Source organism: Octopus bimaculoides, chromosome 24, assembly GCF_046866305.1.
Source record: "Octopus bimaculoides isolate indiv1 chromosome 24, ASM4686630v1, whole genome shotgun sequence".
Taxonomy (NCBI): Eukaryota; Metazoa; Mollusca; class Cephalopoda; order Octopoda; family Octopodidae; genus Octopus; species Octopus bimaculoides.
Window position 1 is genome coordinate 30,802,071 of NC_142951.1, and position 25,771 is coordinate 30,827,841.

At 37.3% G+C, this 25,771-nt stretch overlaps 2 protein-coding genes across 51 annotated transcripts in view; both read right to left on the reverse strand.

The window, feature by feature from the left end:
- The window catches only part of LOC106871682 (androglobin), a 36,996-nt gene extending 24,624 nt beyond the window's left edge, over positions 1–12,372 (reverse strand). For both annotated transcript variants that reach the window (XM_089340834.1, XM_089340835.1), the window contains exons 1-14: positions 12,124–12,372; positions 10,460–10,547; positions 9,377–9,424; positions 8,552–8,647; positions 7,646–7,723; positions 6,883–7,104; positions 5,801–5,937; positions 5,127–5,216; positions 4,774–4,921; positions 4,014–4,119; positions 3,196–3,270; positions 2,340–2,452; positions 1,479–1,656; positions 466–556 (exon numbers count right to left, since the gene is read on the reverse strand). In XM_089340834.1, coding sequence (XP_089196960.1) covers positions 466–556; positions 1,479–1,656; positions 2,340–2,452; positions 3,196–3,270; positions 4,014–4,119; positions 4,774–4,921; positions 5,127–5,216; positions 5,801–5,937; positions 6,883–7,104; positions 7,646–7,723; positions 8,552–8,647; positions 9,377–9,424; positions 10,460–10,547; positions 12,124–12,191 — 1,538 coding nt within the window. In that variant the 5' untranslated portion in view covers positions 12,192–12,372. The remainder of the gene's footprint in view (positions 1–465; positions 557–1,478; positions 1,657–2,339; positions 2,453–3,195; positions 3,271–4,013; positions 4,120–4,773; positions 4,922–5,126; positions 5,217–5,800; positions 5,938–6,882; positions 7,105–7,645; positions 7,724–8,551; positions 8,648–9,376; positions 9,425–10,459; positions 10,548–12,123) is intronic.
- Positions 12,373–19,171: 6,799 nt separating this feature from the next.
- The window catches only part of LOC106871687 (ATP-dependent chromatin remodeler CHD5), a 98,990-nt gene continuing 92,390 nt past the window's right edge, over positions 19,172–25,771 (reverse strand). For all 49 annotated transcript variants that reach the window (XM_089340828.1, XM_089340833.1, XM_089340827.1 and 46 more), the window contains one exon: positions 19,172–20,966. In XM_089340828.1, the coding sequence (XP_089196954.1) occupies positions 20,839–20,966 (128 nt within the window). In that variant the 3' untranslated portion in view covers positions 19,172–20,838. The remainder of the gene's footprint in view (positions 20,967–25,771) is intronic.

A 25,771-nucleotide genomic window follows, 5' to 3' on the forward strand; every position in this document is an offset into this window, starting at 1 on the left:
TATATATATATATATATATATATATATATATATATATATATATATATATATATATATATACATATATATATACATATATATATAGAGGAGGCGCGTGGCCTAGTGGTTAGGGTGTCAGCATCATGATCGTAAGATTGTGGTTTCGATTCCTGGACCGGGCGACGTGTTGTGTTCTTGAGCAAAACACTTCATTTCACGTTGCTCCAGTCCACTCAGCTGGCAAAAATGAGTAACGCTGCGATGGACTAGCATCCCGTCCAGCTGGGGAACACATACGCCACAGGAACCGGGAAACCGGGCCCATGAGCCTGGCTAGGCTTTAAAAGGGTGCATTTATTTTTTATTATATATATATATATATATATATATATATATATATGTGTGTGTGTGTGTGTGTGTGTGTGTGTGTATTCATGTACATTGGTCTTTGATAAATAATTTAATAATTCTTCTGTCAAAACTTACATTGAAGTCGGAATTGAGACTGGGTTGATTTTGTAATTCAAAAATGCTGTGGCTAATTCCAAACACCGAATTTTGGTTGATTCTTCAGTGACTGGATAATTTTATGCAAAAAAAATAAACAGAAAAAAGAAACAAAGAAACAATTCAAGAGAATAGTTAATTAATTAATTATTTTAAAAAACTCTGTCAATATAACATGCTTGATGTATGTGAGTAGTTGAAACACCAAAAGCTGCGATTTTCATCCAGGAAAAAAACCCCTTTCATAGACATAGTGTGTTAAAAAAAGCCCAATATATTTCAAAGTTGGGTTAAATGAAATCACCCCATGTGGTAAGTAGCTTGCTTACCAACCACATGGTTCTGGGTTCAGTCCCACTGCGTGGCACCTTGGGCAAGTGTCCTCTACTATAGCCTCAGGCCGACCAAAGCCTTGTGAGTGGATTTGGTAGATGGAAACTGTAAGAAGCCCATTGTTTATATATATATGTATATATATATATATATATATATATATATATATATATATATATATATATATATTAACAGATTGAGATGAAAAATCTGAGGCTGTAAAAGTTTTCAGTCAGAACATTTATAAAGAGAAGGTCTTACAGCTGTTTCCAGGATATTTTATATATCCCTTCATTAGAGACGGTGTGAGAAAATGTTTAAGTAACAGTTGTGTGTGTGTGTGTGTGTGTGCCAATTATTGTTGGGTCCTCCAGTACCAATTATCGTTGTGCCCTTGGGGACAGTATCAGAAGGCATCAAGGGGAATATAAAGGAGATTGGAATAGAGTGCCCAGGGAAACTGTTACAAAAGGTTTGCCTCCTCGGTTGAAAAGAACAGATAGCAATGGTACCATAAGCTGCAGACAGCAAGCCTGCTATGCATGCAAAACTCCAGGAGTTCCAACAAAACCTGAGTTCAAAAAAAGTAAAAATAAAGATAATGGTAATAATAGAAAACAAAAATATATTATAAAAAAATAACATTTCTGATTTCTTACTTTGTGGCTCATCAAAGGGAATATTCTTCTTTTTTCTCGGACGAATCAATTGCCAGTTTGGAATTACATGTGGTGGACTCTGCGGCTCCAGAGATTGCGTACGACTCTGTGAGATCCAGACAGGATGTGGATGGAAATATGACAATCCTATCTGGCGAAGTTTTTCACTTGCTGTAGCCTACAAAGGATGAATCTATATAATAATCTGCTAGTTCATGAGTGAGTGAGTGAGTGAGAGGTGGAGTAGAAATGAGAGAGAGAGAGAGAGAGGGGCTGGGGGAGAAATGTGAGTAGAGAAGAAAGAAGAGAAAAGTATAATAATACACTAAGGCGAAATGCATCACGTGGTTAGTTAAGAGAGGGGCGAAGAGTGACAGAAAAAGATGGTGAGAGAAAAGAGGGAGAGAGAAGTGTTAATGCTGTGCTGTAGGGTAGGGAGAGAACGGTGAAGAGAAAGAGGGAAATGTTAAAGACATGAAAAGGGGAATTACATGGTTAAGAAGTTTGTTGAAGGGGTAGAGAGAAAGAGAGAAATGTAAAGTGCTTAGCAGGGGGACATTTTAAAATCAGATAATATATTATTGTGGCCGGACAGACAGACAAACAGATTTCGAAAGTATACTCAGAAGTATGCTAGCAAGAGTATGCTAGCAAGAGTATGCTAGCAAGAGATGCTTGCTTCATTTTTTTACAGTTTTAGATGGACGAACAGACAGACAAATAGACAGATAGACAGACAGACAGAAAAATAGATACCCTATTTATATGGAAGTATTCAAACATATATATATAAACAATACAAAAACCGTCATATTTAAAAAGAAAAAGAACAATAAAGGGAAAAAAAGCTTGTAACCTTACCATTTCTGCAAATGAAGAAGCTTTTAAAGGTGCTGGTGGTGTCCAATGTGTAGCAAATACCATTATTCCACTGTTTTCATTATTTTTCACATCAATCTGATTGAACCTTTCTCCTGGAAAATGATGGGAAATCCCAAGAACAGGTCGTTTTCTACAGTTTATTCATATAAAAAAGCTATAGAACGTCAAAACTAAAATACCTGGTGGTAGTTAGTTTCGTCCTTGTAGATTTGTCATCATTGTCACCGTCATTGTCATCAACATTGTCGTCGTTATCATTTAATGTCCATTTTTCCATGCTTGCATGAAATTGGATGAAATTTCTGGAGGTACCTTTTTTCCGTCTTTTACAGCTGGATGCTCTTCCTATCACCCACTCTCACTTGTTTCCAAGTAAAGTAGTATTTTCCCTTGGCTGAACATGCTTTACGCAAAAGACTGAAAGCGAAGGACCCCATTTGCATGGTGGTGGCACTTGCCCACAGCTATCATGTGATGTCGTGGGAAGGAGACAATAACTCAAACACATATATTTGTCTTAGAAAGGGCATCCAGCCATAAAAACCATACCAGAACAGACCTCACTGATGCTGGTGTCACATAAAAGGGACAATTGGGGGAATATGGGGCGACATGTTTTCTAAGTTTATTTAAATATTTGATTCAACAGTTAAATTTTTTGTTTCAGCAAAAGAGACCATTGGAATGAATACCAAACATGTACTGGGGTGAATTTGTTTGCTCAAACCCTTTAGGGTGGTGTTCCAGTATGACTGCCGTCCAATGACTGAAACGAGTAAAGGTGTGAAAAAAAAAGTAACAAAAAACAGAAATAAATATGGCTTCGGTTCCCTACTTGAAAGTTCTCTCTCAATGGCATCCTTTTTATCTTTGCCTTTCTCCTTGTCTTTGTCTTTATCTTTGTCTCTGCCTGTTCAAAAAAAGAATCGATATTCCATAAGAGAAAACCTGTATCAACAAACTTGTATCAATTTATGTCAAAGTGTTTCAAATGAATTGCTAAATACAATTAAAATTTCCCAGGCTTCCGAATCCCCATTAGACTATAAGACTATTAATTTCACTAATTTTACCCTTTGTATCTAAATCAAAAATTATTATAAAGATCTAACACTACCACTGCACACATTTTTGTTTTTTAACCCTTTTGTTACCAACCTGGCTGAAACTGGATCTGGCTCTGTAGTACAAATGTCTTGTTTTCATAAATTTTGAATTAAAATCTTCCACCAAACCTTAGTCACAATTTATGTTCCTTGCACTAGCTTAATGATAATGAAGTTGTTTTACTAAATTCTTTGTTATATTTAAAATTAATTGAAAGAAACACAGAGCATCTCAACAGAAGTACGGTAACAAAAGGGTTAATGTCACCATGATATTTTCAACCCTTTTGATGCCAACCTGGCTGAAACCACCTCTGGATCTGTAGAACAAATGTCTTGTTTTCATAAGTTTTGAATTAAAATCTTCCACCAAACCTTAGTCACAATTTATGTTCCTTGCACTAGCTTAATGATAATGAAGTTGTTTTACTAAATTCTTTGTTATATTTAAAATGATTGAAAGAAACACAGAGCATCTCAAAATAAATACTGTAATGAAAGGGTAAATCAAATTTAGGACTAAAATTTTCAAATAAATTTCTTTCACCTTTCCGGGAAGTCCCGGTTCTTAATGATTCGTGTTTATCTCCTCCGTGATCCTTTTCTGACCTCTCGGACTTCTCGGCCTTTTCAGTTTTAGGAGTACTTTCTTTCTGAAAGGCAAAACACATCCATGACACAAAAGTTAATCCAAGGAACAGATATGGCTTGGCTGTGTGGTTAAGAAATTTGCTTCTCAAATATTTGGGGAAATATGAGTGTGTCGGGGGGAAAAGGTTAGGGTTAGGAGAGAGGAAAAAAATGACTCAGACGTGATAGATCAAGAAGTAGGGGCTGATGATCAAAGCATAGGAGTGGGAGGGAGGGAGGGAGATGTAGAAGTAAATAAGGGGGACTACAGAACGTGGGGCATGGTGGTTGTTCAGTGTTGAGAATGATAGCAGATATGAGACACGTTAAGATGGGGTAAGGCAGAGGAGAGAAGGAGATAACTGGAGGCACAGAGAAGAAGTGTGGGTAGGGATGATGATGAGGATGAGAGGTGGGAGGGAGTGGTTCCAGGGGTTGGGGGAGGTGACTGGAAATGCAAAGAAACAGGGAAAATAATATGTGCTGATGCTGCTTTCAAGTGATTGCAGTCAGTCAAGGAGTACCATAGATAGGGGGGTGGGGGTGATGGGTGCTGTGGTACTGCTTGATTGGGCTGAAAGGATGGAGAAGCAGGGTCCTGCATGTAGAAGAAGAAGAAGAAGAAGAAGGAGGAGGAGGAGGAGGAGGGGGGAGAAGAAGAAGAAGAAGAAGCTCACAGATTTGCTTGGCTGGACAATGGTTGATTCTACAGCATCAACAGGGAGTGTTTCAACAACCGGTTCTTCCTTTGCAGTTGCATCTTCTGGCTTCCATTCTGGCAGCACTTTGGTCAGCAACTGCCAGGTTTTCTCTGTGTTTTTGTGGCTGTGATAAGCAACAGCAACAACAACGACATGTGATTATTTTTAGGATAAGTGTGAGAGGCCAGATCTGGCCAGTTTGAACATAAAAACAGGTAGAAATATTTTGGCTGGGTATGGCCCAGTTTAAAAGTCAAAGGGTTAAACTGTCAAGTTTTGGACACAGAAAGGATGTTGAAAATTACAAAGCAACACAAAGACAAACTCACGTGATTTGAACTACCTCAGGGAGCCAACCGGTTAAAGTGTGCAAGACGTTGAATTCCCCAATTTCATTGCTTCCACAGTTCAGAGTGTAGCTGTTCAATAGAGAGAGAAGGAAAAGACTGACATATTGTTGAGATTAAACACGGCTAAAAATCGAAGACAATGGGATGAGGTGATGAAGCATGAGCTTCGTAAGTTGGGTGTCACAGAGGCAATGACAAGTGATCAAGACCTTTGGCAGTTTGCTGCACTTGAGAAGATTCCTCGAGCCAAGTAAAATTGTAGTTGTAGTAGGTGCCAGTGAGATGTAAGGGCACCTGTGTCAGTGACACATAAAGGGACCCATGACAGTGACACATAAAAGCACCCCTGCTAGGGACACGTCAAAGCACCTGTGCCAGTGGCTTGTAAAAGGTACCCACCACACTCTCGGAGTGGTTGGTGTTAGGAATGGCATTCAGCCATAAAAACCAAGCCAAAATCAGACTGGAACCTGGTGCAGCTCTCTAGCTTACTAGTTCCAGTCAAACCGCCATGCAGTGGGATTGAACTCAAATCTATGTAGTTGGGGAGCAATCTTCTTAACCACACAGCCAATTTTTTAAAAAAGAAATATATATATATATAAATAACATTTAAAGCTGCAAAAGAAAAGTAAAAACAAATACTTTCTTACTTTAGGCTGGCAACTTTGAGTAGTGCCTTTGTGAGTAACATGGGCCATAATTCATGTGGTTGTGTTGTTGTAGGTAGGAGTAACTTGTCTTTGCTAAACGGCAGAGTGTCATCAATGACCAGCTTTCTCCAGCAGCCCTGAAACAAATAATTATAATAATTACTGTATTTACTCTTACTCATGGATAAGTACGCTCCTAATTTAGCATCAAATCTTGGTGCAGCTTAATATGTTCCTAAAAAGGGTCATTTCCAATATCTAAAACGGGTGCACCATTAATAAGTGAACCTCAGTATATATTCAGCAGACTGAGTAGATCCAAAGGCAGCGCACTGGCAGAAACGTTACCCTACCGGGCGAAATGCTTAGCAGTATTTCGTCTGCTGTTACGTTCTGAGTTCAAATTCCGCCGAGGTCGACTTTGCCTTTCATCCTTTCAGGGTCGATAAATTAAGTACCAGTTACGCACTGGGGTCGATGTAATCGACTTAGTCTCTTTGTCTGTCCTTGTTTGTCCCCTCTATGTTTAGCCCCTTGTGGGCAATAAAGAAATAAGACTGAATAGATCCAGCTTAATTTGACGGAGCCAAATATGTGATGCTTTATAAAATGTGCCCTTTATCGTCGTTGTCAGCATCCTTTAATGTCTGTTTTCCATGCTGGCATGGGTTGGACGGTATGACCAGTGCTGGCAAGCTGAAGAGCTGCTCTAGGTTCCAGTCTGATTCGGCTTGGTTTCTATAACTCAACACCTTTCCTAATGCCAACCACTTTACAGTGTGTGCTGGGTGCTTTTAACGTGCCACTGGCACAAACACTTTTGCGTGACACCAGTACAAGAGCTATTTAGGTGGAACCAGCACGAGTACTTTTTACGTGACACCAGCACAGCACTCTGGTGGTGGTGGTGGTGGTGGTGATGATGAGGAGGAGGAGGAGGAGGATTATCTTGATTAAATAAAGCAGTGATATGATGGCTATATCTCATTATCTTTTGTAGTGTGATTTAAATTATGATGAACAATATCTGCTAAGACATGTAAGAAAAAGGTTACCCGTGATTGTGAAAGAAACACACTTACCATGAAATATAAACGGACGATGTATTTGCCATGTGGATTGTATAGGGGCATGTGTGGCCCTTTGCCTGACTTGCACAATGCATACAGGTGTTCCCAGGGTCTCCAGCTGTGGGTGTAGTTAATAAAGGGTGTGTTGGGATCAGAGACAGCAAACAAGTGTGGCGCGGGGAGGGAGCTGAACTCCCATAATGCAATGATCTGGCCAATTATATTCCGCATGACCTAAAATAGAAAGGATCTGCATTATAAGAATGAGTGTGTGTGTGCACGTGTACGCATGTGTGTGTGTGTTTGTATGCATGTGTATGTGTTTGTGTGTGCATGTATGTGTATGTGCACATGTGTGTGTGTGTGTGTTGTGTGTGTGTGTGTGTGTGTGTGTGTGTGTGTGTGCACACAAAAAAAGAGGAAGAGATACGAGACATATAACATAGAGGATAATTAGATGTTCTTAGAGGAGAATTCTTACAGACCAAATCAGTGGTTTGTGCTGAATTCCAGTCAGACCAAAGCTAATGTTGTGACAGAAATGAAATCCCAAGCATGGAAGCAAGATCTGGAATCAAAAGGCCTCAAATGTAACTGAACAAAGACCAAAGTGCTGGTTAACGAGAAAACAGGCAGGGACGCTAATCCCTTCAGGTAAATGGCACTGTTTAATACGTAGGCGTTGGTAGAAATTCCATATGGTGTACTCAGTACACACTATAGACACATAAGAGACAAACAGACAGACAGGTAGACAAACCAGTAGATAGATTACCTCACTTTCATGAAGATGTTCGTTGTTAGTGACCAGATCAAACATGTTTAACGAGTTATTTTCAACAATCACAGGTATCTACAAAGAAACAAATAATGAGAAAAGTAAAGAAAAAAAGAAAAACAATCAACGAAAAATGGAGAAAAAGATGGGTTTACCGTTATTGTCTTCATTTGTGAAAACATTTTATCATGTTTTATATTTATGATTTTTGTAATATTCTCCCCAGAACTTCTTACTGCTATTAAGGTTACAAATAGAATATCTAAATAATTTTTGGTGTTTAACAATCGATATTTTTTTTTCTATTGAATTCCAAGTCAATTTTTCCCCACACTAATTTGATCATTTTCAAGTTTCATAAAAATGATGATAAAATGATGATAAAATGGGGCAAAATGAGTAATGTCTAATTTCAATTTCTTCTTTTTAACTGCATGGTGTGTAAATATATTCAGAAGAGAGCCATTCCAGCAGACCATGAAAAAGCTTTAGATTATATTTTATGTTGAATTTTTTTTTGATTGGCGGAATTTGAACTCAGAACGTAAAGACGGATAAAATGCCGCTAAGCATTTTGCCTGGTCTGCTAATGATTCTGCCAAGCTCACCACCTTATAATAATAATAATAATAATAATAATGATAATGACGATGATTTCAAATTTTGACACAAGGCCAGCAATTTCAGTAGATTACCTTGAAACCCAGTGATCAACTGGTACTTATTTTATCGACTCCTAAAGAATAAAAGGCAATGCTGACCTTGGCAGAGTATGAACTCAGAACGTAAAGACACATGAAATGCCACTAAGCATTTTGCCCAGCATGCTAACGATTCCACCAGCTCGCTGCCTTAACGATGATGCAGTATTATTGACAAGAGTAAGAAAAGCATTCGACTTACCTTATCACTTAAAATTTCATGAGGCCGTTTCCAGTGATCTACCTTTAACGAGGGAGGAAGCTCAATTTTCCCTTCAGGGTCTTCGAAGTACTGGGTCTGGTAAAACGTAAGAAATGTTTTTGACTGTTATAGCTATAAAACAGCATCTTGTTATTGTTGTTGTCGTAGTTGCTGCTGTTACTGTTATATAAGCTGTTCATCCACAACACATACAGAAATACAATTGTGGTGTTGGTGGTGGTGGTGGATGAGTGGATGGTTGTGTGTGTGTGTGTGTGAGAGAGAGAGAGAGAGAGAGAGAGAGAGTGTGTGTGTGTGAGAGAGAGAGAGAGAGTGTGTGTGTGTGTGTGTGAGAGAGAGAGAGAGTGTGTGTGTGTCTCCCTCTGTCTTTTTGTTTGTCCCTCATCATTGCTTGACAACCAATGAAGGTGTATTTACATCCCCCTTAATTTAGCAGTTCAGCAAAACAGACTGACAGAATAAATACCAGCACTTTTAAAAAAACATAAGTATTGGGGGTCAATTCATTTGATTAAAATTCTTCAAAGCAGTACCCCAGCATGGCCACACTCAAACGATTGAAAAAAAGTAAAAGATAAAAGATCATCTTAACATCCACTTTTTCATGCTTGCATAGTTCAAGTTAAATTCTATGGTCTGATGACCTTTCTGTTACCAACCCTCACTTGTTCCCAACAAAGGAAAAAAATCCTCTGGTCCATGAATGACCAGCTTGGACATAGTCTTAGAATGAAAATGCTTCAATGTTGTGGCCGATGGGTCATTTTTAAGAAAAATCCTCTTTGAGGATTTACTTCAACTCACCACGGGGGATTTTGTCTTGGACGTATCTTTTCCTTTACCGAGAAATTCCTGAAATGATAAAATCCAAGAATGAGGGTCACATCACACCAAAGAATATGGAAAACTGCACCAAAGTAATTAATTAACATTTCCCAACCAATCAAATGAACATACAAACATGTATGACAGACACATAGCACAGATATCACAAACATATAACAGACATATAATTCGTGTGTAATGCACATATAACAAACGTACATACATACATATAATATACATCATCATCATCATCATCATCATTGGAAGATGGATGTTAAATGATGATGATGATGATATATGTTTGCTATAACAAACATACAAAACACATAGCAAGCATGCAAGACACATCTACCAAACATACAAAACAAATATAAACAACACATAACACAAATAATAAACGTGTAATACACATATAACAAGCATACAACATACATATAGCAAACAACATATAACACATATAATAAGCATAACAAACAGATAAGAAATATGATAAAAATATAACACACATATAACCTTTCATCATCTGACACAAGATCACCTCCTCCAATGCCCCCTCCCCACTAAAAAATTCCTTGTCTTGCAAGATACTTGGTGACCCTGCTGGAGCTGGTGCCATGTAAAAAGCATCCAGTCCACACTGTAAAGTGGTTGGCATTTGGAAGGGCATCCAGCTGTAAAAACCATCCCGAAACTGTCCTAATCTGTGCTGGTGCCATGTAAAAAGTCCACTCAGCCCATTCTGCTGTCGGTCAGTAAGGGACATGCTCAAGTGGTTATGGTCAAACAGCTGATAAGTCAAACTGTGGTATTGAGCAGAATATTTGCTATAACGATATTTCTGCTTCAGCAACTCAGCATTGAATCTGTCTGAAATGTAATGGGAAATAGGTCAGTTTCAAAACATAGATGTCCACATGACAGAATCAACGTTTGAAGGGAATAGTAGTGATTTGCTTTGATTTCTAGATAGAAACAAATAAGAAACAACACATACTGACCAAAGACAATAAAGATTTAAAATTTTGTTACACAGTGTAATCCAATAATCTGATAATCTCTTACCCATTTCTCTGAATCCACATCTGTGAACTCTGGCCATATCAGGCTTTTGGTTTTTAGAGTAAGGGCTCCAACTGGTGTAGTAGCTGAGCTGGAAATAATAATATAACTTTGATTTTAATTTGAATTGATCTTAAACGCTTTTCCAGTCACAGAAATACACGTTTTTAATTTAATTTTCAGTGATTAATACTGATTAATAACAAAATCGTAACCTGCGCAGTGGGACTGAACCTGGAACCATGTGGTTTGTAAGCAAGCTACTTACCACACAGCCACTCTCTCTCTATATATATGGGTGTATGTATTTCTATTCAAAATGTGGCATCCAAAATATAAATAATGTAAACTTAATTCAGTTGGGATACAGATGCATAAAATGCATAAAAAAAGAGAAAATCACGAAGTTAAACCATTAGAGTGGACATCACAACACAACTTTCTTCCAATGGTAATGTAGTGAATTTTAAAGAACGACTAGTCAATTTTATTTACTAGCCTTGAAACTGCTCTTTGGGCGGCATTCAGGTTAGCTCCTGCAGAGAGCAACTCTGAGGCCTTTGGCCCCACTATCGGGTCTTTCGCGGCCCTCTACCCTTGTGTAATGTAATGAACTCAGACACATTCGTTGTATATGTATCTAGTGGTATTAATTATCCGATACCCCATTCCAAACTCCCTACCCGAAAAATAGTCACACACCCATACCCATACGCTCAGTACCTGGGTGGAAGTAAAGAATGTGGGCTCCCCCCCCTTTTTTTACAGAATCCCTCATTTTCGAGTACGGAGATTCTGATTCTGCAAAAAAAAAAAAAACCCACAAAAAAACGGTATTTTAAAATTTTAATCCCCCTCCCTGACACACACCTAAATTCTTCAATTTTCGCTACGCAGACGGAAACTGAAAGAAGCCTGTCGTATATATGTATATATATATATATATATATGTGTGTATGCATATGTTTGTGTGTCCGTGTGTGCCCCCCCACCACCACCACCACATCGCTTGACAACCGATGCTGGTGTGTTTACGTCCCAGTAACTTAGCGGTTCGGCAAAAGAGTCCCATAGAATAAGTACTAGGCTTCCAAAGAATAAGTCCTGGGGTCGATTTGCTCGACTAAAGGCGGTGCTCCAGCATGGCTGCAGTCAAAAATGACAAACAAGTAAAAGAGAGAGAGTACACCAATATATATATATATATGTATATATACAGCTGCTTTCTAACACACACACATATAACAATTATAGCGCCTGTGGCATGTGTCGTCTGTTTCTTCCATTTTAATCTCACATCTATGAACAATAAATCAACCCAGTTTTTCCTTTTGCTTGTGTTGATTCTATTGAGAACAAAAGGATGAAAGGCAGAACGAGGAGAAAACCAAAACAAAACAAAGCTAATGAATTAAATAACGGCAGACATGAAAATATTTAAACGGCCTTATTTTAGGATCAGGGCTAACTTATGAAAGCCAAAAATACTAAATAACACTTGATTCTTTTTTATTTATTTAGATTTGTTTTAGAATTGCCGATGTTTTAGAATTGATTTTCTCTCGGAAATATTATTGTGATTTTGTGACGGGAATAACATTTTCTTTCTAAGTTTCAAACTAAGCAATGGGACTTTACAAAATTATCATTTGAATAAGATTACTCACTCCTTCGCGGTTGTTACAGGACTAAACCTTTTGCCCTCCACAACTTTCTTGTTCGATTTTGGCAACATTTTTCTTTAAAAAAAAAAAAAGATCTACCCGCTTTTACTCTCTCTCTCTCTCTGTTTTTCTCTTTCCCTCTCACTCTATTTGCCTTTCTCTATTTCTGTCGCTCTCTGCATTTCCTTTTCTCTGTTTCTCTTGCACGTTTATGGCATAGGCGTTACCTTAGTAACAGAGACGGTGTCGAGTAACGTGTAGAGCCCACGTAAAAATAATCCGGATCGCAGTAGGCGATAGTGGAGGAGCTTATTCGTGTTCTAATTAAAGTGATTCAAACTGTTTGACTGCGTTCAAGATACTAACCACTGTTATTACAAACAGACACACATTTACCAAAGAAAACTACATGCTATTCAAAACAAAAACATGTATTGTAGGACGTATGACATGCCAAGCATGAAACTAATAGCCTTAGAGTACCAACAAGAACAACTGTATTAGATGCACAGGGCATTTTATTCATAATCCATTTCAAATCTATGATGTCGCTATCACCATTGGAATTGGTATGAACGTTTTTGAGCAATCTTAATCGATTTATCAGTTGTAATTGTTTCAAATTTTAATTCGTTCATTTTTCGTCTATGAAACCGCACTTGCATTCGTTGTCCTCAAAGCCCACATGGTAATCTTTCTTTCCCTTCTCTTTTCTCTGTTGTGCGATGCTCTTCTTACCATCGGCCACGTTACAGTGTTGACTAGGTGCATTATTGTATCAAGCCAGAGGTTCTATGCAGCAGGACTTAAAAACAGTCCTCAATCAGTTTTCTTTAATTAGGATCATGTCTCCTAGAGTAATTTCCTATCTTTTCTTTTTAATTTTTTTCAATTGTGTTCTCTGTTTTGTCCAATTTTCTAATTTAATTTTGTAAAACGGTAAACACTGTGAAGGCAATAAAATTTCGTATATTGTTATATTATAATAAAAAAGAAAAACTTCCTATTTGACGTTCATAAAATCATAGTGGTCCAAAAAGTTAATTTCAATAAAACATTTCATAATTATAAGTGGTGCGCACTAATAACAGTGAGTAAAAAGTGAGGGGAAAATGTTCGACTTATTTTGAATAGAATTATGGCACGTGAGAATTCTTCAACAGTCCACGGCGGGCACACCAAGCAATACAAATTGCTGAATCTGATAAAGATCGAGCAACTATCGTAATTGTACGTCTTTTATTGATTATCTGCTGATCTGTAAGTATTTCGTTGGGATTCTGCAGGGCATCCACGCGACATGCTGATCGAGTTGAAATGAAATTGTAACTAAAATTTGTTTTTACAAACGTCAAAAAGGCTGCTTGCGAAGTTCACTTCTTTGTTCTATCTTCACTCGGAGTTGATAAAGCAATTAGGCAACAAAGTGAATCATCAGCTTCAAACAAGAAATAACTCTACAATTTCTATTGAGTAACGTATACTATCCGCCATTCCATTACTTCTCAAATTGACGAAAACCAGCCCTCCATCTCCATCTCCCAGTCTCCAAAATATTACTGAAGTGTTTTCCATCCTTCTCACCTTTCTATTAATAACAAAAAGAAATATTCTACATTCATATCTCACAGCTCTCTTTGCCTTGATGTCAGACCAAGTTTATAACGATCTTAATGGCTTTATAGTTAAGAGGTTCGCTATCCAACTACATGGCTTTGGGTTCAGTCCCATTTCATGGCACCTTGGGCAAGTGTTTTCTATTTTAGCCCCAAGTTGATCAATACCTTGCGAGTGAATTTGCTTGACAGAAACAGCGTGGAAATCTGTCATGTATGTCTGTGTGTGTGTATGTGTGTGAGAGAGAGCTTTGGCAGAAGAAACATAACTACAGCTGTCCTTTCAGACAATTTGGCTGTCTTTTCCTTAATGACCTGTCAATTCTGGAGATCTTGCTTCTTGCGATTGTCTCCCCTGCTTATTTAAAGGTGTTACCGATTACCACCCAACCAGTTGGGCTACCTTCTACAGAACTGGAGATAATTTCAATAAAGGGAGAATTCATTTTGTATGTTATTTAATATAACCTTATTTGTCTCCATTGTTGAAATACATGGCACTAATCTCTGACTTATTTCTCATAGCTTTCGACACACACACACACACACACTCATATATGGGCTGGCCATTGGAGTCTGACATGTCGTCTATAAAGGTAGGCGCTTTATCGATGCAAAACCATTGGTCATTCTATGACCAGACATATATTCAACTTCATATATATATATATATATATAATGTGTGTGTGTGTGTGTGTGTGTGTGTGTGTGTGTGTGTGTGTGTGTGTGTGTGCCTTGTCTTAACTTAGGCCCTGAACACCTGTCTCAGGGACAGGGTTATGTCATGATGTGTGGTACTGCTTGGACATGCTTTTAGACCTGGCAGAGTTCATCCATCTCCAGGTCTGATCACATCTGATTTGTTCCAGAAAATTGACAGACAGATTAAAGAAAAGAAAAGAATCCATCTTAGATCATCATCATCATCATCATCATTATTTAATGTCTTTTTTTCCATGCTGGCATGGATTGGATGGTTTGACTGGAGCTGGTAAGACAGGGGTTTGCACTAGACTCAGTTGTCTGTTCTGACATGGTTTCAACAGCTGGATGCCCTCCCTACTGCCAACCACTCCACATTGGTTGCTTTTAAAGGGATGTTACTCTTACCTGATCTTGTAAGACTACATATTAACCAAGTTAGTTAAGAAACAATTACAGCACCAAATATGGAAGTTTTACCTCACCCTCATCACTCAAATGACTGAAACAGATAAAAGATAAAAAATGTGTGTTTGTTTTCCACCACTGCTTGACAACTGGTGTTGGTGTGTTTATACCCCCATAACTTAGCAGTTTGGTAAAAGAAGGACAATAGAATAAGTACTGGGTTTGATTCATTCAATTAAAATTCTTTAAGGCAATGCCCCAGTATGGCTACAGTCTAATGGTTGAAGCAATTAAAGTCAAAGGTAAAAGATATATGAACCTGGTGGCAATTGTTGGCAACATAAAAGGGGAGATAATTTGAAGACCACTGTATTTCACAGACAGGGAAGAGAAAAGAAAGAAAGAGAGAGAGAAAAGGTAAAGTTTAACAATAAAATTATGACATCACAATATTGTGATGTTGTAAATATCTTGTTTAGTTTCTATGTTGATATTTTTACCATTCCCTAGCTTCTGAATTGGCCGTGAAGAAGAATTGTAAGATAATGAACTGCTTCAGAGATATTCCGTCACTACCCTTCTCGTTAAATCTACTCAAATTTACCTTTTATTTGATCTGGTACTTCGTAGTTTTTATAGATATATTTTATTATTTAATGTGCGGGTGAGTCTATTTATTTTATTTTATTTTATTTTTTATTTTATTTTCAAATACGAAATAGAAGCAGCACTAGTGTAACAAACATTATCGACTACAAGTATTTAATGAGTGTGTTTTGTGGTCGATAATGCTTATTTTTATTATTGTACTTATTTCAGTGCCCTTTGTCTGAAATCTTTCTTCACACGTCCTGTAACCTCTTCAGTGACTTCTCATCCCACATGTCTCCTCGTGTTTCATTTAGTCCATGCCTGGCAGAACTTATGCCTTGAATTAGAAATCAATATTTCTATGGACATGAAGGTAGAATCATTAGCACAATGGGCAACATGCTTAGTAGCATTTTGTCCATCTTTACGTTCTGAGTTCAAATTCCACCAAGGTCGTCTTTGCCTTTCATCCTTTTAGATTCAATAAAATAAGTACCAGTGAAATTCTGGGGTCGATGTAATCGACTAGTCCCCTTCCCCAAAACTTCAGACCTTGTGCCTATAATAAGATTATTATTATTATTATTAAGGCTGTGAGCTGGCAGAATCGTTAGCACACTGGGCGAAATGCCTGGTGGTTCGTCTTTACATTCTGAGTTCAAATTCCACTGATGTTCACTTTGCCTTTCTTCCTTTCGTGGTTGATAAAATAAGTAGCAGTTGAGTACTGGAGGCGATGTAATCGACTAGCCCCTCCCCTGAGCTTGCTGGCCTTTGTGCCAAAATTTGAAACTGATATATCTGTGGAACATGTGTTTGTGTGTGTGTATATGTTACTGTGTACCTTTGTATATTTGCTCGCCACCATTTGACAACCAGTGTTGGTTTGTTTATGTTCCAGTATCGTAGCAGTTTGGCAAAAGAGGCCGATAGACTAAGCACCACACTTAAAAAAATTACATATCAGGGTCAATGTGTTTGACCAAACCCTTCAAGTCATTGCCCCAGCTTGGCCACAATCCAATGACTGAAACAAGTAAAAGATAAAAGATTTATTCGAATTCCTTCTCTCTCTCTCTGTCACTCACTGTTTTTTTTCTTTTTCGATTTCGCCTTTTTTTTACCTTTTCTTCTTTCTTTTTCTCTTCTAGTTGCCACAATTGTAGTGAAGTAATTCCGGAAAATGTTCTGGCTGACGAATTATTGACAACAACATCAATGTGGGACAATTTCCTGATCTTATCAACGGTAGTTAAGGGAAATTATTGTTGCGAACACTGCCACTCTCTCTACAGAGTCCGAATCTGGAGGAATTTACCAATTATTGGGAACTGGATTTGTGACATTACTTTAGCTTTCCATTTACTATAAACTGTACAATAATAAACAGGATTATTTCATCATTGCTAAAGGTCTCATGCCGTCACTGTTAAGTTGCTCACATTCATCAGAAACACCGAAATAATCTGATTGTATTTCACAGACTGACTCATATGTTTGGCCGATCGACAACGCACGCATGAAACCTTTAGGTGTGAGGAAATATTCTGTTTAGCAACACACAATCAAAACAGACTGTACACACTTCTAACATTGACATGTATTGAACAGTTTGCAATTTTTCACAAAACACAAAACTGGTACCATTTATATCGACATATATAATGTGTATATATACAGGACAAATTATGTGCACACAAGAAGGTGAAAGGAGAGAACTTAACACAAAATTCAGAGTATATGTTATATTATGGGAAGCTGAAACCACCACAAATTGTAACTCCAATTTACTAGTTTCCAATCTCTGGAAGATTATAACTGCTAGAACACACAAAACCAATATATATGTACATACACTCACATACATATATACATATGCATCTGACAGAAAAATATGATTCAAATATTCAAATGTAACGTGTAGATTTTGTTTGATTGGACAATGGAAAAATACCCATCATGCATTGCTTTGTTAGATCCTGTGCGGTTTAAATATGTTGAGATGAGAACAAAAGTGAATGGAGGGCGTGAGTTTTATATAATGTACAGGAATGGAATATGAATAAAATAAAAATAATCTTTAATTTAAAAAATCTTTAAAAATAACTGTGTATCATTTAATCATTGTAAGAATACATAAATTTATATAATTGTGACATAAAATTAGTTTAACTCTTTATAGCATTCAGATAGCAAAAGTGTAATACTTTTCTAATCCACATTGTTTGGAATTAGTCGTGTGGCTTCAAGATTTCAATGATGTGGTTGTTCATGTTTACAGTGACTTTGTCAGGTAGGTGTAAGATGTTGGATCTAGCCAGTTTGAATATAAAAGGCAGAATAGTTTGGCCAGATCTGGCTGGTTTAAATGCTCTTTAGAATTCAGACTGCTCTGTCAAAAGTAAAGCTTATTTATTCACACAGTTTTGAACTAATCATGCATTTGAGATTTCGAGAAGGTGATTGACATTGTAGGGTAGACGTGAGAGTCTGGATCTGGCTGCTTTAAACACTAAAGGGTTAAAGATAACACATACATGCATACATACACACCTTTGCATATATGCGTGTGAGAAAGAGAGACTCTGTGGTTAAGAAATCTCTTCCGGATTCATGTCGTCTCAGTCCCACTTTGGGGCACTCTGAGTTGACCAAAGCCTTGTGAGTAGATTTAGTTGATGGAAACTGAAAGAAGCCCATCATACATGCGTATAAGGTGGTCGTTGTTAGGAAGGGCATCCAGTTATAAAAACCATGCCAAAACAGACAGTGAATCCTGGTGCAATTTTCTGCCTAGCCAGCCCCTGTCAAACCATCCAACCAATGCCAGCATGGAAAACAGATTGTTTTCTACTCTAGGCACAAGGCCTGAAATTTTTGGGGGAGAGGCCTGTCAATTAGATCGACCCAATATACAACTGGTACTTAATTTATTGACACCAAAAAGATAGAAGGCAAAATCGACCTTGGCGGAATTTGAACTCAGAACATAAAGACAGACGAAATACCACTAAGCCTGTCATCCAGTGTGCTGTTTCTGCCAACTCACCATCGCTGCCTTATTATTACTGTTATGCCGCTGAGATGGTAGAATTGTTAGCACACTGTGAAAAATGCTTAGCAGCATTTCATCCATCTTTATGTTCTAAGTTCAAATTCTGTTGAAGTCGACTTTGCCTTTCATCCTTTTGGGGTCAATAAATTAAGTATCAGTCAAGTACTGGGGTCAATGGAATCGACTACTCCCCTTCCCCCAAATTTCAAATTTTGACACAAGCCCAGCAAGCTCAGGGAGGGGATAAATCAAGTACACTGACCCCCAGTGTTCAATTGGTACCTATTTTATCAATCCCCAAAGGATAAAAGGCAAAGCTGACCTCGGTGGAATTTGAACTCAGAACGTTAGATAGACAAAATGCCACTAAGCATTTTGCCCAGCATGCTAACAATTCTGTCAGCTCACTGCCTTTTTAATGATAATAATTAGTTACTAATTTAGGCACAAGGCAAGCAACTTTTAAGGCAAGGAGTTAGACAATTACATCAACCCAATTACTTAACTAGTGCCTATTTTATTAAACCCAGAGAGATGAAAGACAAAGTCGACCTCAGAGCAATTTGAACTCAAAACAAATACCACAAAATATTTTCTCGCCAACATAACCACCTTTACAATAGGAAATAAGATTAATTAAACTGTCATCAACAAATTAAAACAAAACCAAAAGCCAAGATGAAATACATAGCTGTATTTATTAAAATATTTTTGTTTTTAATTACTTCAAAAGAAAAAAAAAAATTGGTACGGCAAGAGTTTATATTACAACAATTTTATTATAATTAAATTTTCCACTAATGAATAACAGAATGATCAAAGTGATAAATACACCAACACAGAATTGTTGTTCTTTAATATTAATGGGTGGGTAGTAGTAGTAGTAGTAGTAGTAGTAGTTGCAGCAGCAGCAGTACGAACCAACCAGTCCGTCAGCAACAGTCCAATTCCACTGTCTTCTAGTGTTCACCACTAGACAATGCTGGGCCAAATCTACAGATGGAAGAAGTGTGTAGTGGGCGGGGCAGGGTGGTGGGGAAAGGGGTTTCAGAGAGCAAAACCAGATTCAACCAGTTCATAATAAGAATGTGTGCGTACATGTGTGTGTGTGTGTGTGTGTGTGTGTGTGTGTGTGCATAGACTTAAAAATAAAATAAAATAAAATTAGCAGAGCTAGGCTAGTTCCAGTATCTTTTGGGATTAACAGAAAAGGGGATAGAGGAAACAAATTTGAGGTTTCTGACATTCTAACCAATGCCAAATCAAGACAAAGAACTATGATAGCTTAATTATGTTTGAGTTCTAAAACAGAACAACAGAGAACAGTTTGTTTTTGTTTTTTTGCCATATGTTTAAGCCTTAGATAAAAAACTTAGAGATCGATAAATTAATATTCACGCCATAAGACTGGTGTGTTGTGACAGATACATTACACCCACAAATGTGTGTATATTTGTTTAACCCCTTTCAGGGTATTGGATGTTCATCAGATGACTTTTTTTTGTTGTTGTTGTTTTGTTTCACTGAGCTGGGTTTATGGAAAAGTGCAGAGGGGGAGAGAGAGAGAGAGCATATGTCTGCACTTGCAGTCGTGCACCACACTCAGATCTCTACACTGATTGCAGCAAGAGAGCAGAATAGGTGACAGGCAGGCTGGCTGGCCAGTTGGCTGGTGATGTGTGCTAATTTTAGTAGAATTATACCAAGTTTAGACCAATAAAATATGGGACCAACCAATATTAAATAAAAAAAAAGTTATAGAAATTAAAAAAATACAGTAAAAAAAAAAAGAGGGGGGAGGATGGAGAAAGATGAAGGGCAGAAATAAGGAATGGGGGTGGGCGTGACCCCCCCCCCCCCCCTACAGACTAAGTCAATGAAGTCACCGGACAAATAAAATAAACGTCATTGCTTGGTTAGACTGAACGTCAGGGCGATGAGGGGACCAGGGGTTTCATACAATTTCAGAGATTTCTGTTGTTCAGATATGCATTGACTTTTTGTTTTTTTTTTTCCGTTTTTTTTTTGTTTTAACAAAACAATAAACAAAAACACCAATGGTCAGCAAAGACTAAGAGCTGTTGTTGTTGTCGTCATTTGTCTGTGTTGGTGATATTGGATACAGTGGCAATGGTTAGCAACACGTTACCCAAAAAAAGAATTAAAGAAAAAAAAAACTTCTTGCCGGGACAAAGGGCTCCCCTACCCTAACCCACCCCACCCACAACGGGACGCAAGAGAGATAGAGATAGATATAAGATCTATATTTAGAGGTCGGAAGTTTTTTCGAGACAGATATTATTGTTGTTTTTCTTTTGTTGCTTTCTTTTTGGTGTTAAACCTAATTCAGTCGTCGTCAATGCAGATGATATCTTTCTTCGTTGCAGATTTGGGAAGCTCTCCTTTCTCAATGTTCACACCATCACTACCACTTATTTCTTTCTTTGGAAGGTCTGGAGTAGGAGTCATCGAACCTGCCAAAAGATTAAAACCTAGGTTATTCACAAAATAGCTACAACAGAATATATATGTGTATGGATATATATATATATATATATATATATATATATATATATATCAAACTGCTTCCTTATCTCTAAGCCAAAACATTTCTGCATAACAAATGAAGCACAAGTTCACTGCATTTCTTCTCTGAGCGTTTTACAGAGATGGTTTCGTGCCTCAATGGTTTGGAACAGGTCAGATTCATGATCAAAACAATATCACAAAGGTCTGTCTGTCTGTCTGGTCAGGAATGCTGTATACATTGGAGGATGATGACAAACTGAAACTAATCAGTTATATGGTGTTGGCGATGACACTGGTTGGGGAACTAATTATGAAGTACAAAGGCAACATTCTCAGATATCTGAATATCTCAAAGATATTCAGAAAAAGGAAAGAAGATTACAACCCAAGTCAGGTACAGTTTTTTTCATAGATAAATATGGCTCAGCAATGCTTCAGGATATATATACATGAGTAGTGATATCAGCTTAACAGTTGATTTGAAACTGTGTTATCATAATTAGAATGATGAGCAATGAGCAACTGCTGCTTAGAGGATCGGGGAAAGAGGGAAGGATTTAAAAGACTTGGATGGAAGATGGTGAAATATATCAAATGTTATGAACCGATTTTGCAAAGCTTTGTCCAAAGTGAGCAAACAGGATAACTTCTTCCTGTGTATTGATACAATCCCATCATTCTCTACATAGCGATGCGATCACCCGGACTTCATTGCAAGCAAACAACAACCCAAATGTGAACGAGATCGAACCAAAGCAAGCAGATGCTGTTACATTCAAATAGACATGGGCTACACTCTCCAGGGGACGAGAAATGAATTTATCAAACAAGAACAGAAGCAGCTGAAGAGCGAGGGGTTGGGTGATGATGCATCCCACACATTCACTTGGACCTACATCTATCATTAATTGCTTGTTAATAGTAACATAACAAAAGTTTATTTTCATTATAGAAAGTATTATGGCATATATAATTTCTAATTAGCATTCAATGGCAAGGGATTACTGCATATATATTTTTATTATTAGCAGAAGCTACAGAGTGACTCAAGTGCCAAGAGTTTCATAAGTGGCATTGCAAGAAACTCTTAGCCATTCTACCAATTAATGCTAAAATTATACATATATACACACACATACACACAATAAACTGCAAAAAAACTAAGTTGCACCATCTTGAAAAATCCAATAACTGACAGTCAATTCTAAAGCCCCATTATCATGATAGCAGCTTCTAAAATAAATCTCTCTCTCAATGCTAACATTAAACTGTGATAACCCTACACTGGAAGACTTCATATAAAACAACAAACTCAATAATAAAAAAAAAAGAAGAAAAGCAGACAATTCCTAACATTTCATAAAACTCAAAAACTCTCCAGTTTCAAAAGGAAAAAGTTTACCATTTTGTTATCAGAGATCAAAGACAAAAACATTTTGTAACAAGATCCTATCATTCAAATATTCTCAACATTAGAAAATCAGAAATCAATCCTTTAGCAAGTAAACTACCCCAAATAACAAACTTTGCAATACAAGTTCTATTGCCACAGATACTTTTCTGTGTGTTACAGAGCTAACATTATAAGTCCGTTCTTTTAGTAGGATTTTTTTTTTCTATTCTTTTACAAAATTTTTAAATTGGGCATAAAAACAAGAGTCACTGTCTCTAGATTCTTCATCTTCTGGTTATTTTTGGTTTCCTATTTGTAAAGATGCCACTAACTCTGAAGATAAAACACATCAGGCACAAGAAGTTGAATAGAAAAATGCTAACAGAGACATATTGAGCAGTCTATTCTTTAACAGTTTTATATATATGTGTGTGTGTGTATGTGGAAAGCTAGTGGTGTCCAGAGCTAATAAAATGTTAGCTCTCTCTCTTCTTAATAAGTATATAAACACATACACACACATAGGGAGGGAGAGAGAGAGAAGGAGTGTATATGGAAGGACAGCAGTGCTCTGAGCCAACAAATCAGACCTTTGCCTGTAGTAGAATATAAAACATCCCCTCTGAAATATTTTCAGTTTCTAAACAGAAACTTAATATGGACAAATATTGCATGCAAAACAACAAATGTACTGGATATTATTTTCCTCCAAATTATGACATTAAAGACAACAATGAGCTCTTAGATTGATACATGACTACAGAAGTGTAACAGAGTAAGAAGCAAGAAAGAATAATCCACTGAATTGACCTGAGTAGGTGATGGCTATTTTGTCAACTAGGTTGGCACGAAAGGCTAAAGTTAAACTGAGAATGCTCCAAAACAATTCACTACTTATAACCAACACACTGTATTTTAATGATTATTACTGTTATATTCAGCAATTATTGCTAAATTTCTCCTTGAGCCAAACCAACAGTAATTCAATAATGATTTGTATGTAACACAGGAACAAAGCCTCCCATCCACCTCACACCAAAAACTTATTTTGACACCTGAAAAGGGTGAAAAGGACAGTCATCATCCATAGAATACCACAAGGCACTAATCCTGCCAAAGCTATTGTAGTCAACGCAATATTAGAAAAACTTTTTTTAAAAAACAAAGTACAAGACTTATTTTCATCAGACAAGAAAGAAGTAATCAATGCAAGCGGCTCAGTTTATTACTGGTATTGATATTGTGTTGACCTGGGAAGGAAAGTAGATTTAATCTGCATCCACCCTCCACCCCCTCCCACAAACAGATTTGAATGCAGGATGACAAAGGACTGAGCAAGGTGCCCAAGAAGTATCCAGTCTGGTTCTGTGTAACCGTTGCTATTTCACGATCGTCAAGGAAGGACAAAGGTAGCCTTTACATGACTGCCTGACTCGCTACAAATAGCAAGCAAAGTCCCCTCAAATCATATCCTACCATCTTTAGAAAAAAAACAAAAAAAAAAAAAAATGTAGCCCTAGCAAGAAATATGATGTACTTAGGAAAAAAAAAGAAATGATGAATGGTCACAGTTGACACACTTTTGATCATAAGTCTGCTTAATGATGCCTGGCCTGGGGTTAAACAACAATGAATAATAATAGTAACAATAATAATAACTTCAACTACAAGCGCAAGGCTGGTAATTTTGAGTGGAAGGACTAAGTCGATTACATCGACCTCAGTACGAGACTGGTACTTTATTTTATCGACCCGCAAAGGGACGAAAGGCAAAGTTGACCTCAGCAAGATCAGAATAATAATAATTTCTAACATATCAAACAATACTTTTAATGTTATATCAAAATAACTTGACAACATAAACAGAGTTTGTTACTTCCCAAGTAGCATCAATGGATCAGAGTTAATGAAATTTTTAAAAAATAAATAAATAACAGCAATAATAACAACAACAATAATAATTAACAAAAAGGAAAACACTGAACACTGAATGCTTAGCAGATTCATTTTCTACTACCAGGGTTCATAAGTCCCCTAGTAGTGCACCTGGAGCAGAGATGTTGTTAAGACTGTTATTTTTTTTTTTTTTTAATAAAAAAAAGACAGTATTAATAAACAAAATGAAAAAAAACAGTAAAAACAAAAAAAACAACAACAAAAGGAATGGAACACTAAACGTTCAGCATATTTATTTACTACTACCAAACGAAAAGGAAGAAGAAGAACAACGTATGTCGAGAGTAGAATATAAGAGAAACAACATTGAAAGACACAAAAGGTGGGGAGAAAGAAGAGAGAAAGAATTGGGAAAGAACATAGTCTTAGGAAGAATGATTCAATATCAAAAGAATATCAGAAACTAAAATGTGGTTAACCTTTTTGATAACCTGTCTGAGACAGTACCTAGCTCTACAATGTCAATTAACCATTTAAAAGCTACCGTAAAAATTTTATGTTAATAATGACCGAGTTATTTTAAATTCTTTGTTATTTTCAAAATTAATTGAAACAAAACCAGTGGAGAATTCCAACCACATTTCGTGGTCTGCTACCTCAACAGCTCCTTTATAGGATCCATTAGCTAAGAACATCATCAGGAGGAACCACGTCCGGTTCCGGCCCCTAATCCTATATTGTTTTCGACATGGTGGGACCCCACTCCTTTCGGATGTGTCTTCGGCTCTGGCGTTGAGTGCATTTTTGTCTTTCTTGGCCTTTTGTTCTTTGATGCAACGTCAACAAATGTCAGCGGACGAGCGACCACCCTGCCAAATTTCCCTTTAAATATTCGCCAGTAGGCTCTTAGCAGCCAGCACCAGCTGTCACGTAGCTTTGGCCTGCACTCGCTCTACACCTAAGGGTCAACAGAAATAAGGTGACAAAATGGTCGAAGAGAAACAAACAAGAACATAACACATTTGAGTATCAATCATCATCGTTTAACATCCACTATCCATGCTGGCTGGCATGAGTTAGATGGTTTGACCAGGCTGGTACACAGAGGGGCTGCACCAGACTCAGTCTGATTTGGCATGGTTTCTACAGCTTGATGCCCTTCCTAACACCAACCACTCCAAGAGCAATAGGTGTTTTTACATGCCAGTTGACACCAGTATCTGCCACAACTACGATTTCCAAATAGTGAAGACCGAGAATGAGAGGTTTAGTGCAATAACTTAATAAAAGACAACAATTTAAAATACAATTCAATATTTCTTTCTGGGATGAATGAAATTTCCGTCTAAGATTTGAAGTAAGAATTTGTGGTGGTTTCAGGAGCATTTAGTGTTGGAAGAATTACAAGAGAATACTGTAGAATGAAGGAATGAAAGATATGCTGAATTCAAAACGAGTGTG